Source organism: Eptesicus fuscus, chromosome 7 (assembly GCF_027574615.1).
Source record: "Eptesicus fuscus isolate TK198812 chromosome 7, DD_ASM_mEF_20220401, whole genome shotgun sequence".
NCBI lineage: Eukaryota > Metazoa > Chordata > Mammalia > Chiroptera > Vespertilionidae > Eptesicus > Eptesicus fuscus.
The window spans coordinates 84,115,529-84,127,660 of NC_072479.1; the positions used below are offsets into that span (position 1 = coordinate 84,115,529).

The 12,132-nt window shown below is 37.4% G+C and overlaps 1 protein-coding gene across 1 annotated transcript in view; it reads left to right on the forward strand.

The window, feature by feature from the left end:
• Positions 1–12,132, forward strand: part of LRP6 (LDL receptor related protein 6) — a 137,972-nt gene that overhangs the window by 99,945 nt on the left and 25,895 nt on the right. Inside the window, exons 10-15 of the mRNA XM_054719268.1 lie at positions 723–949; positions 3,269–3,453; positions 4,089–4,415; positions 8,005–8,207; positions 9,971–10,182; positions 11,359–11,549. Coding sequence (XP_054575243.1) covers positions 723–949; positions 3,269–3,453; positions 4,089–4,415; positions 8,005–8,207; positions 9,971–10,182; positions 11,359–11,549 — 1,345 coding nt within the window. The remainder of the gene's footprint in view (positions 1–722; positions 950–3,268; positions 3,454–4,088; positions 4,416–8,004; positions 8,208–9,970; positions 10,183–11,358; positions 11,550–12,132) is intronic.

A 12,132-nucleotide genomic window follows, 5' to 3' on the forward strand; every position in this document is an offset into this window, starting at 1 on the left:
TTTGACTTATGATTGTTCTAAATTTTAGGGAATTCAAAGCTGCATTGTATTTATTTATTATTATTATTGTTATTATTTTAATCCTCCTGAGGATAGGTTTTTATTGATTTTTAGAGGGGAAGGGAGAGAAAGAGAAAAAAAAAGAAACATCAATGTGAGAGAGAAACATCAATTGGTTGCCTCCTGTATGCACCCTGACCGGGGATCGAACCCCAAACCTAGGTATGTGCCCTTATCAGGAATCAAACCCACGTCCTTTTGGTGTATGGGGCAGTGCTCCAACCAACCAACTGAACCACCCAGCCAGGGTGGTATTATGTATTTTATAAGGAATAAGTTTGTTGAAATCTTATCAGATTGACACAGTGACATGGCATACTCTCAAGCACCTTCAGAAAGCTGATTACCAGTGAAGAGTCAACAACATTCTGGTCACATTTAATAAATTTTAAAAGAAAAGTCATTCCACTGCCTTACTAGAATAACTTTTTGGTCCTTAAGAACCTCAAAAATTTCTCCCTGAATTGGCAATAAAACTTGAGTTTACAGTTGCATTTATTAGAGCTTGATATAATTTTTTTCCTGTATTAAGAAATTATATTAAGAAACTGTGCCTCGGCTCTTCTGGATCCTGCCACCCAACAAAACCCAAATCAAACATTCTTTTTCCAAGTGTTTTGTTCTTAAGCCATTTGACTTTGTTGTTACTCTTATTTTTGCAGACCATCAGCAGAGCCTTTATGAATGGCAGTGCATTGGAACATGTGGTGGAATTTGGCCTAGATTATCCAGAAGGCATGGCAGTAGACTGGCTTGGGAAGAACTTGTACTGGGCAGACACAGGAACGAATCGAATTGAAGCATCGAAGTTGGATGGGCAGCACCGACAAGTTTTGGTGTGGAAAGACCTAGACAGTCCCAGAGCTCTTGCGTTGGACCCTGCTGAAGGGTAAACAGCTTTATGTATGCATTTTTTGCAACTACATTGTATATGGCCTACTATGAGTTATATTCTTTTTTAATCCTCACCCAAGGATATGTTTTCATTGACTTTAGAGAGAGGGCGGTAAGGAGTGTGTGTGTGAGAGAGAGAGACAGAGAGGTAATGATGTGACCTGGGGATCGAACCTACAACCTTTTTGGTGCACAGGATGATGTCCAACCAACTGAGCCATCTGGCCAGGGCATGGGTTATGTTCTTGATGTCTTAATTCTTATTAGGAATCTGACAACTAAACAATATAGATAGGCTTTATTTTAAAACCATTAGCTGACATTTCACTGATTTAAAATTAATAATTATTAGCTAAATTTTACTTTTGTTGTTATGAACATTCGATGAAGAATGAATAGTGAATTGGATTATTAATTAAATATTACTGCTCATATTTATATACTAAATAAACAGCCTTCATAAAGATATCAAGTCTATATTTCCTTGTATCCCCTCCCAAGTTATACCAGATTCCAAACCTATTAAAGTAAATTATCTGAAATAAATGTTATGTGCAAAGAAATGACTGCATTTTAAAAAGTTCCATTTTAGAATATTCATTCAAGAGGACAACTATTTTGATCATTATTTATAAGCTTGAAGAAACTTTGTTATTAAACAGTTAACTGGTTTTGTGAATTGTTGAGCCACTATTTATTTATAAAGTGATGCTTTCTAAGAGTAGATGATCGTTCTGCATGATTTAGAAAAATTTAAAAAGCCAGCAGCTAAGAGATCTGAAATTTGAAGAGTAATTTTCCTTTTAAAAGCAGAAGTTAATGTGAACATACAAGAATATTTTACCATATCTACAATTAAAAATAGTTCCCACCCTAGCCGGTTTGGCTCAGTGGATAGAGCGTCAGCCTGAGGACTGAAAGCTCCTGGGTTCGATTCCTGTCAAGGGCACATGCTGCAGAAGGCAGCTGATCAATGATTCTCTCTCATTGTTGATATTTCTATCTTTCTCTCCCTCTCCCTTCCTCTCTGAAATCAATAAAAATATATATTTAAAAAATAAAAATAAAAATAGTTCCCCTGAAATCACATTAATTCCATGATGAACTAGTTAGCCATACCAAAGACAGTTTCTCTGTGCTGACATGTTGTGGTTGGATTATGGTGATCTTTTTCTTTAAGCTTCAGTTACCAGACAGATAAATTTAGTGGTTGGGACTAAGAACTCTAGTTTATGTGGCTGCTGGCAACTGTGAAATTTCTCTCACAGTTGTTTCTCTCTGGCTCTTATGGTGTGCATGTGCCTGTCAGTTGACAAGTACAGATGCAAACAAAGCCCAAGACCAACTTTACTTTTCAGAAAAGCATTGCTACCAAGTCAGCCATCATCTGACAGGCTCATGAGTACATGTCTATCCTCAGGTATTTGATGAGAGTTGGCGTGTGGAGTGCTTTTCCAGTCCCAGTATTCAGAGTGTTTCGAAACTAGCACCTTACTAGTTTTAGTTGAAAGGGCATTTGGCTAAAGAATTGGTTATAGTTCTAGCTCTGTCATGTGGCTGGCTTGAGGACATTAGACAAATTGTTCACATTTCTTTCAGTGCTTTGGCCTCCTCATAAGTGAAAAGCCCATATAGTACTGTAGAGCTGCTTACAGGGTAATATGAAAAACTTTAAAAAGTAAAATAAAAGCAAAAGCATATTCTAAAATTTCACAAGGATTATAGTTCTAGTGTTCAATGCCAGATGACACATTAAGGAGTGATTCATTGCTCTTATACACATACTATGTTCCATTCTTTTTTAACTTCAGTTTAAAGCTATTTTTATTTTTTATATACTTCTTCTACATCTTGTTTTTGGGGAGAGATTATAGAAGTCGAAAAGTAAGTTTAAAAATTTAAAAACTCAAATTAGTTGTATTCAGAAACACATAAAGATATTTTGTTTAGAAGTGAACCAGATTTGGAGACCAGAGCTTTAATCCTTTCCCATCTTCTTGAATATTAGTTTTATAAATACAAGTGTTGCAATAAGGAAATCACTGGTTTGTTTCCAATTCCTAGGTTTTGGATAGAACAGATTCATTGGAAAAACTAAGGAAAGTTGACTCATTTCCTTTTTAGGATATAAGAAAAATACTTAGCCGAGAGTGCCAAAATAATTGAAAAATTATAGCAATGATTTTGTTTTACCAATTTCCTTGATTTAATGTATATTTTTCTTTAAAATTATTTAGTTAATGATGCATGAATGTGGCTCTTTCTCTGAAGTAATCAAAAGTGAAATTATAAATATCCATTATTTTGAATTTAGATTTATGTATTGGACTGAATGGGGTGGAAAACCTAAGATAGACAGAGCTGCCATGGATGGAAGTGAACGTACTACATTAGTTCCAAATGTGGGGCGTGCAAATGGCCTAACTATCGATTATGCTAAAAGGAGGCTCTACTGGACAGACCTGGACACCAACTTAATAGAATCTTCAAATATGCTGGGTACGTTCTCCTTTTTTTTTATTCAAACCAATAGTAGTAGATTGTTCTTTCTATGCAAAAATCAGAAAGGTTGCTATTACCATTGGTTATATTCTGTTAAAGAAATTTCACATGAATGTCTAGATTCTTCCTCTGGCTGGCATTGTATTCTGTTTATTGTTACAATAGTGGGCTAGATACCTGGATTCACATCTCTGTTATGTGGAAATTTAATTACTGTTGTGCTTATAATGAAATTTATAACTCCCTAGATATTCCTGAAGTGACTTTTTGTACCAGTAAAATACAATATATGCATTTCCATCTTATTATGGAAGGAAGAAGGAAAATTGAACTATGGACCCTTTTGTACAGAAAATAAGACCACAGTCAAAATAGACCATTTACAAGAGTTTAAACAAACTCAGTGATTTATCACAAGAATATAAGTTTGAGGCATGGGGTCAGACTGCAGATGGATTGATTTCAGAGGACTGGTCTGGTTTTAGAATTGCTTTTAAATGAATTGTTCTATTTTAAATTGCTAACAAATGTTTGTTTTAATGTTAAAATTTGGGGGATGGGGTAATGAGACTCATATTCTTAGAAAATCCATCCCTCTGCTTTTCCCCTTTCTACTGCTTTTCCGAAAATAGGACTCAACCGTGAAGTTATAGCAGATGACTTGCCTCATCCTTTTGGCTTAACTCAGTACCAAGATTACATCTACTGGACAGACTGGAGCCGACGCAGCATTGAGCGTGCCAACAAAACTAGTGGCCAAAACCGCACCATCATTCAGGGCCATTTGGATTATGTGATGGACATCCTCGTCTTTCACTCCTCTCGGCAGGCAGGCTGGAATGAGTGTGCTTCCAGCAATGGGCACTGCTCCCACCTCTGCTTGGCTGTGCCAGTGGGAGGTTTTGTTTGTGGATGTCCTGCCCACTACTCTCTTAATGCTGACAACAGGACTTGTAGTGGTAAGCTGCATTTCTCCAAAGCAAACTAGAAATAGAGGAAAAAGAAGGACTTTGAAAACACTGTAGTTCATGTTCTTTCTAGAGTAAAAAGTTGCAGAAGTCCAGAGCTGCTCATTTGTTTAATAAAAGGGAAGGACTAGAGATAGAAAAACGTATGTTTTTGTTACTCTTTATTTGATCATAATTAGTTGATATTATGGGATAATAGATGTTATAGAAAAATTAAATCTTTTACCCTTGAGCATTAAATATTTAGTGTAAAATTTGCATAGCTTCATTGAGAGACAGACAAGTCATACATATTTGCTATACATAATTCATATTTATTCATTACAAAGAAAGAAAAGTACAACAAAGAAGATCTCCAAAATACAATCACCTTGTCCTTTGAAGTTCATAGAATAGGCTAAAGATAAAAAAATTTAAGAGTATAAAAGGCCAGGTAGAAAATGCATATGTGTAAATTTAGTCAGTATGCAACAGCAGAACATAGCTGGGAAACTAGAGCACATGCTCTGAACATAGTGGTAGTTGCTACTTATAGCTCCAACTTTCATTTTTATTTTTGGCTACAATATCTTTATTTTATTTTATACAAAAATATTTATTTTTGGCTACAATATTTTTATTTTTGGCTACAATATCTTATGATGGTAAATGAAATAAGGTAGTGCGTATTAAATACACATACACACACACTAACAACAACAAAACACAGTGTATAACAATACAGGTTGGCTTAAGGAAAACTAGTTTATGACTCAAGTATTCATGGAAACCCATATCAGTGGATAGATAAGAAAGAACAAATAGGTAGATAGAATAAAGAAGTAGAGAATTAGATCAGAAAGATTCATGGGAGAGAAGTAGGATATGATTCACTAGGGTAGACGGTTCAAACTGCATAGGATATTGTATGTAATTATTGAAATTACTTTATTCTGTGCCTGGAAGTATCTACACTAATAGAAGAGTAAGATGCAAATTGACTGTAACTTAGTGATGCCCACCAGCCAATCAGGAGTGAGTATGCAAATTAACCCAACAAAGATGGTGGGTTTATGTGCATATGCAGGCGCTGAGTGGCCGGGGGCGGGGCAGGACGCATGGCGACGATGCAGGCATTCCGCACTGCCCCAGCTGCTCCGGGCGTCTGGGCAGCGTGGGAAGGCAAAAAGGCCGCTCCGACTGGAGCGAAGGCAGTGCTGACAGCCAGGGGAAGGAAGGCCCATTCTTGCATGAATCTTCGTGCATCGGGCCTCGAGTAAGACATAACATAGGAAAGGCTTTGGTCTCTTCTGACACAAGGCTTCAGTCCTGAAAAAGCACATAAGTTTATAGTTGAATGATTCAGAGTCTCTGCCACATTAGTTTTGTGTTTTACTGAAGCAAGTCACAGATTTTTTAAACCTTAATTTTTGTCATTTGTAAAGTGGGAATAATACTACTTTGTAGGGTTGCTGTGAAAATTAAGGCATAAAATGATAGATTACTGTAGAGAATGGATTTGAGGTGGAAAAAAAGTGGCAGGAAAGTTATTTAGAGTAGTGTGGTAATGCTGGAAGACTTGGACTGGGGTGGTGACAGTGGGGATGGGAGAAGCTGATGGAATTAAGGTGTATTTTGAAACTAGAATGAACAGACCTTGTTAATGGGTTGTATGTGGGGGAGAAGTAAAGGGAGGCAGTAACAGTGATTATTTGATTCATGGTTTGATCAGTTAAGTAGATAGTAGATGAGGAAGTATGAAGAGGAAAGTTAGTCTTCAGAAAGAAATAAAATTAATTTTAGGCAGGTTTATATTTCTATGGGGCATTGCAGTAGAAAAACGAAATAAGTTGGGAGAAGATCCCAGAGCTCAGAGGAGAGAGATGAGGTTGGACAGATAACGAACCAATTAAGTAATCTTTATCATGGGTTACATGGAGATACATGTTTTGGTAAAATATGGAGAAAGGATGGAGAGGAGGATTGCAATGTTAAATAGGGTGATTAGAAAAGTCACTACTGCAAAAGTGACATTATGTCATGACCTGAAGGAGGTGAGGAAATGAGCTATGTGGATATCTGGGGGGAAACCTATCAAACAAAAAAGGGGCAGCAAATGCAAAGGACCAAGGGGAGAACATGTCTGACATATTAGAGGAACACCTGGGAGGCCAGTGTTGTTGGAACAGAATGAATAAGATTAGGTCAGAGGAAATAGGAAACCAAATTGTGTGATCCCTTGTTCAGTACTGAAGTGGCTGGCTTTTATGGCAACTTTGTGCAAATTGGGGAAAGGTGTTTCCTCTGGGCAGATGGAGCTGTGCCAGTGCATGGCTTGGATGATGAAGTGTGGATTGGACTTCAGTCCCAACTCCATGCCTTGGGCACAGTGCACAAATGGCACAGTCAGGTGTGGTGAGCTGGGCCTTGTAGATTACGCTGTCTTTAACAAGAGCAATGCCTCCCTTTACATTAGAGGTAAACACTTGTGCCTTCAACAGAGAACTAAAAAGCTCCCTTCTGCTTATACCTCATCCTTCAGCTTCTGCATGTGGCTCTTTTCATTGTGGGAATATAAAACTCAGACAGCCTGATAGGATAATTTTTAAAGCACTATTCCCCAGGAGATGAGGCGGTTAGAGATTGCATACATTAGTATAGATTTAGGTTTACAAAATTGCATATTCTTTGTTACTTTAAGCACTGAATGACTTGTAAGTAATTGAAAACGTCAGCTTTCTCTTAGAAATATTAAGCCAGTTAATTATAATTGCTAATGTTAACTTTAGACTTTTTGAAACAAGCTTATTTGGAGCCATGTTGGGCTTTGTCTTAATCCACATTTCTAGAACACCTAATTGTAGAATCTTATTGAAGGTTAAAACTTGATTCAAAGAAATAGTACTCAGTAAAACATACTAGGAGTCAAGTATTTATTTGATATTGTTTCCCAGTCAGGAAAAGTTGGCAACTAAAATTATGGGGTATTCCTTCTAAGTCTCAATGTATGTCTTAGTATAGGTGATGCTTATTGTGTTGGAAACTTACAATTTAGAGCATTTTTTTTCTTGCTTTATAAGAATGTAGTACTGCCAAAACATAATTCTTTAAATTAAAAAGGATGCGAGACTTGTGAGCTACTCTGTTGCAGCTTGTGTTCTTACTACTTAAGACACTGGTTCTACTAAAATTGCTAAAAGTTGTTAAATCAATATGTGATGGACTCCAGATAATGGAGAGCGCCACTGGGATCATTGGAATATGTTCTAAATCTTCTAAACCAAGTGTGGACTTTTATATCTTTGTCAAATGCTTCATTGAACTCAAGTCTCTTATGATACCACTGTGGACAAAATAGAAAAAAAAAAAATAGGCTAGGTGGCTATGTCATTGAGTAAATTATTACTGGTTTGGGAACAAGAATGCTGATTAGTGTCACTTTGAAGAGGGTTTCTGGGGGCATACCAAAGGGTTTTGTCCTCAGTCTTACCTCTTCAACATTTATGTGTGTTTTGTTTGAGATACAGTTACAGGCTGATCAAATCTTTAAGTGCTACAGGACTTAGTCTGTGTTCCACATTTGCTCTTTTCTTTCTTTAAGCTCCAACTACTTTCCTGCTCTTCAGTCAGAAGAGTGCTATCAACCGCATGGTAATTGATGAACAGCAGAGTCCCGACATCATCCTTCCTATCCACAGCCTTCGGAATGTCCGGGCCATTGACTATGACCCACTGGACAAACAACTGTATTGGATTGATTCACGACAAAACATGATCCGAAAAGCACAAGAAGATGGCAGCCAGGTAATTCAAGGCTCAGTGCAAAAATCGTTTTTTTCCATCTAGTAATTGGACTAGCCAGTCATCTTGTTTTATTTGTATTGACTCTGCATGTGCGTGCATGTGTGTGTGTGTGTGTGTGTGTGTGTGTGTGTGTGCATGTGTGAAACAAACTCTGGACTGAGCAGCTTTTCCCCCTTCTAATGATCTTTGAGTATACAATTTTTGATAATGCTATTAGAATGAAAATTATATTTGGATAACTTACCCTCATGTATTGGTAATGACTTAGTCACTGCCACCCATATTCATTTATATAGTTTTTTTCTTTCATTATGGTTCCATCTACATTGAGTCTTGGAAGCTTCAAAATCATATAGATCTTGGTTCTGATCGCAGGTCTATTACTCACTAGGATTATCATGAAGTTTTTAGATGAATGGAATGTAAAGTACATAGCCCATTAGCTGTTACATTATAGGGACTCAATAAATAATGGTTCTGTTACTAGCTTACTATTATTTAAAAGGTTCAAAGGATAGAAAACACATAATATAACCTCATAAAATTTAAAACAGCTAGGATATGTTATTAATCCAATTTTTTTGGTAAATATTTGGTGACAGTAGGACGGGAATGAAACATTAGCAACAAATCTTACCTATAGTTACATACTAGTCATGTTGATAATGAAAACATCAACAAATCTTACCTATACTTACATACATGTCCATACTTTTTTTTTGCTTTCTTTTTATGACTAAGCAGTATTAGACTAGGATTACTATAAATAATTATAGTCATCTTCCTCATAGCAGTGATGTTAAGTTTGTTTTTGAATGTGTTAAAATTTAGGGAGATTTTTACGTGGCTTATCTCACACAAAAGAGCAAGTGATAATATTTTGAGGGTGGCTGAGGGATCATTTAAGGGTATAGTTATAGTGGTTTATGGCATATGTACTTTACTCTATATAGGCCAGTTCTAACAGGCTGATAACTAGTAGAGAGAAATTATAGATGTTATTATATAGCCAAGGACATGGTAAATAAATGAGATAGTCTCATTACAGAATATGTTACCTCAGAGATGCCAAGTAAATAAAATATAATTTATTCACATAGCGCAGGTGAAAAAGGCTCTCATTTTGCTTGGCTTTATATAAAAGAATACTTCTTTTTTTTGGTACGTTTAAGGATTAGAGACAGACATGATTGACAGCTGTGGTTTATGGCCCCAACGGCTGTTGTCTCTAGAGTAGAGTTTGTCAGCCTCAGCACTGTTGACGCTTTTGGGCTGGATAACTCTTTGTTGTGGAGGACTGACCTGTACATTGTAGGCTGTTTAGCAGCATCACTGGCCTCTACCCACTAGATGCCAGCTATACCTCCCATAGGCATGATGATTAAAAATGTCTCCAAACATCAAATGCAGAGTTGCCCCCTTGTTGAGAACTATTGCTTTTGAGATATTTCTAGCGGTGGCTGTAGCCAGGGTTGTCCGTAAAAGAGAGTTGCCACCGTCTCACGCTCATCTCTAATCAATGCACTATATCAGGTTCTTAGAGCAACTGATATGGCCTTAGCTCACTCTTCTGCCCCATGTCATAATAACCAAATGAAATGCATGTTAACAAAGAAGCACATTACTCATTAAAAATGTTAGTAAGAAATGTCCCTTGAGACTTCCTTCTCAGATGAGTGACTACATAAATGTAAGCATTGTGAGTGATCACCTCAGGGCTTCTGGTTTGGAGCTTAATTTTCTATGTATGTCTTTTTCCCTAGGGCTTTACTGTGGTTGTGAGCTCAGTTCCGAATCAGAACCTAGAAATACAACCCTATGACCTCAGCATTGATATTTATAGCCGGTACATCTACTGGACTTGTGAGGCCACCAACGTCATTACTGTAACAAGACTAGATGGGAGATCAATTGGAGTGGTGCTAAAAGGCGAGCAAGACAGGCCTCGAGCCATCGTGGTAAACCCAGAGAAAGGGTATGTCACTAAAGTGCCGTTCAGATGTCTTGGCCTCTGAGACCCTCATCAGCCTTCCTTTTCAGTCCTTAGTTATTTACCTTTAAGTGTCCTGTGTTCCATTGAAAAACTTGACAATCTCCATCTGTTGGCCCCTGCATTTTTTGCTTTCTCTGCCTATAATTTTCTTTCTTAGTCACTATTGCTTTAATTCTAACTTATGCCTGTACTTCCAGGACTATTTGAACTGCAACATCATCCATGAAGTTCTCCTTGATCTAACCCACCCCTAGCTAGATGTGATTTTTCCTCTCTCCCAGATGCCCAGCACTCTTTATATCTGTGCCTCTCTAGTCATACCTAGTCTTTCCGATTGACCTTACAACTTTTGTTTTCAGTCTTATATTTCCTACTAGAATGTAGGTTTCCTTATGCCAAGAACTAATATGTCTTCTTTCATTTAATTCAGAGCTTTGCATTTAATAAATAATATGTTTATGCATCTGAATAAATAATAAAGAATTCAGCAGGGAAAGTAGCTGACTTCAAAAGAGTTATAGGAAAAAGAATATAAATATAAGAAATGATTCTGCCCTGACCAGTTTGGCTCAGTGGATAGAGCGTCAGCCTGCGGACTCAAGGGTCCCGAGTTCGATTCTGGTCAAGGGCATGTACCTTGATTGCGGGCACATCCTCCGTAGAGAGTGTGCAGGAGGCAGCTGATCGATGTTTCTCTCTCATCGATGTTTCTAACTCTCTATCCCTCTCCCTTCCTCTCTGTAAAAAATCAATAAAATATATTTTTTAAAAAAAGATGGTTCTTATGACCTCTTTTTAGTTATGAAATGGATTAATTAGGGAAGGATTTTAAAATTTTGTGTCCAGGTCTCTGGTTACTGCTCTTTTGTTTTATTTTATTGTAGTATTTCAAAAGTGTAGGTATGCCTGGTGCCCTATCACCTTGTTTTATTAATCCATGAAAGTTACGAGTAGCTCCCTCAGAAATTATGTGTACCCTTTGTTACTATTACTCTGAAAGTAGTAAAAATATCTCATGGCATTTAAAAAAATATTCTGAAACATTTCAAAATAAGATTTTATAATATTCTAGCTCTTTTTATTGTAATCAGTAAGAATGTTTTCATTTTGTATGATTTCTTATTCTGGTAAACTCATTGTTTCCTCCCTTTTCTTCAGGTATATGTATTTTACCAATCTTCAGGAAAGGTCTCCGAAAATTGAACGAGCTGCTTTGGATGGAACAGAACGGGAGGTTCTATTTTTTAGTGGCTTAAGTAAACCAATTGCTTTAGCCCTTGATAGCAGACTGGGCAAGCTCTTTTGGGCTGATTCAGATCTCCGGCGAATTGAAAGCAGTGATCTCTCAGGTACCCAAGAAAAATGTTTCCTTGTTTTTATTTCAGTTATTGAGATATTTCATCAGCATTTGTATTTTTCTTCCACTGTATTATTTTTGGGTACATTTTCTTTATAGTTTTATTCATCAAAAATAGTCAGCATCAAGTTGGTTGGGAAGCACTTTTTTCTTCAACCATCAATATGATTACTCCCTCTTATCTAATAACTTGCCAATATTTTTCATTTGGGCTCTATAAATAATATATTTCTAATGCATCTCTTCTCCTTTCCTAGTTCTGCTCTAGTTTATGTTCACATTGTCTCTGTCCTGCATACTAACCTATGATTAGTCTCCTCCCTGCTGATCCCCCACCTCTGAAACGTTATATGCTATTAGTAGCCTGGTGCACAGATTCATGCACGTTGAAAGGAAATTAATTAGAAGGTGACGGGTGGGGCGGGACTGGGCAACACGGTGGACATGCCCGGGTCCCTCCCTGGCCAGCCACACCTGGGTCGATGCAGTGGCTCGAAGGGCGACTGTGGAGTGAGCAGGATCCCTCCGGCAGGTGGGGTCCCTTGGCCTGGCCTGCGGGGATTGGGCCTAAACTG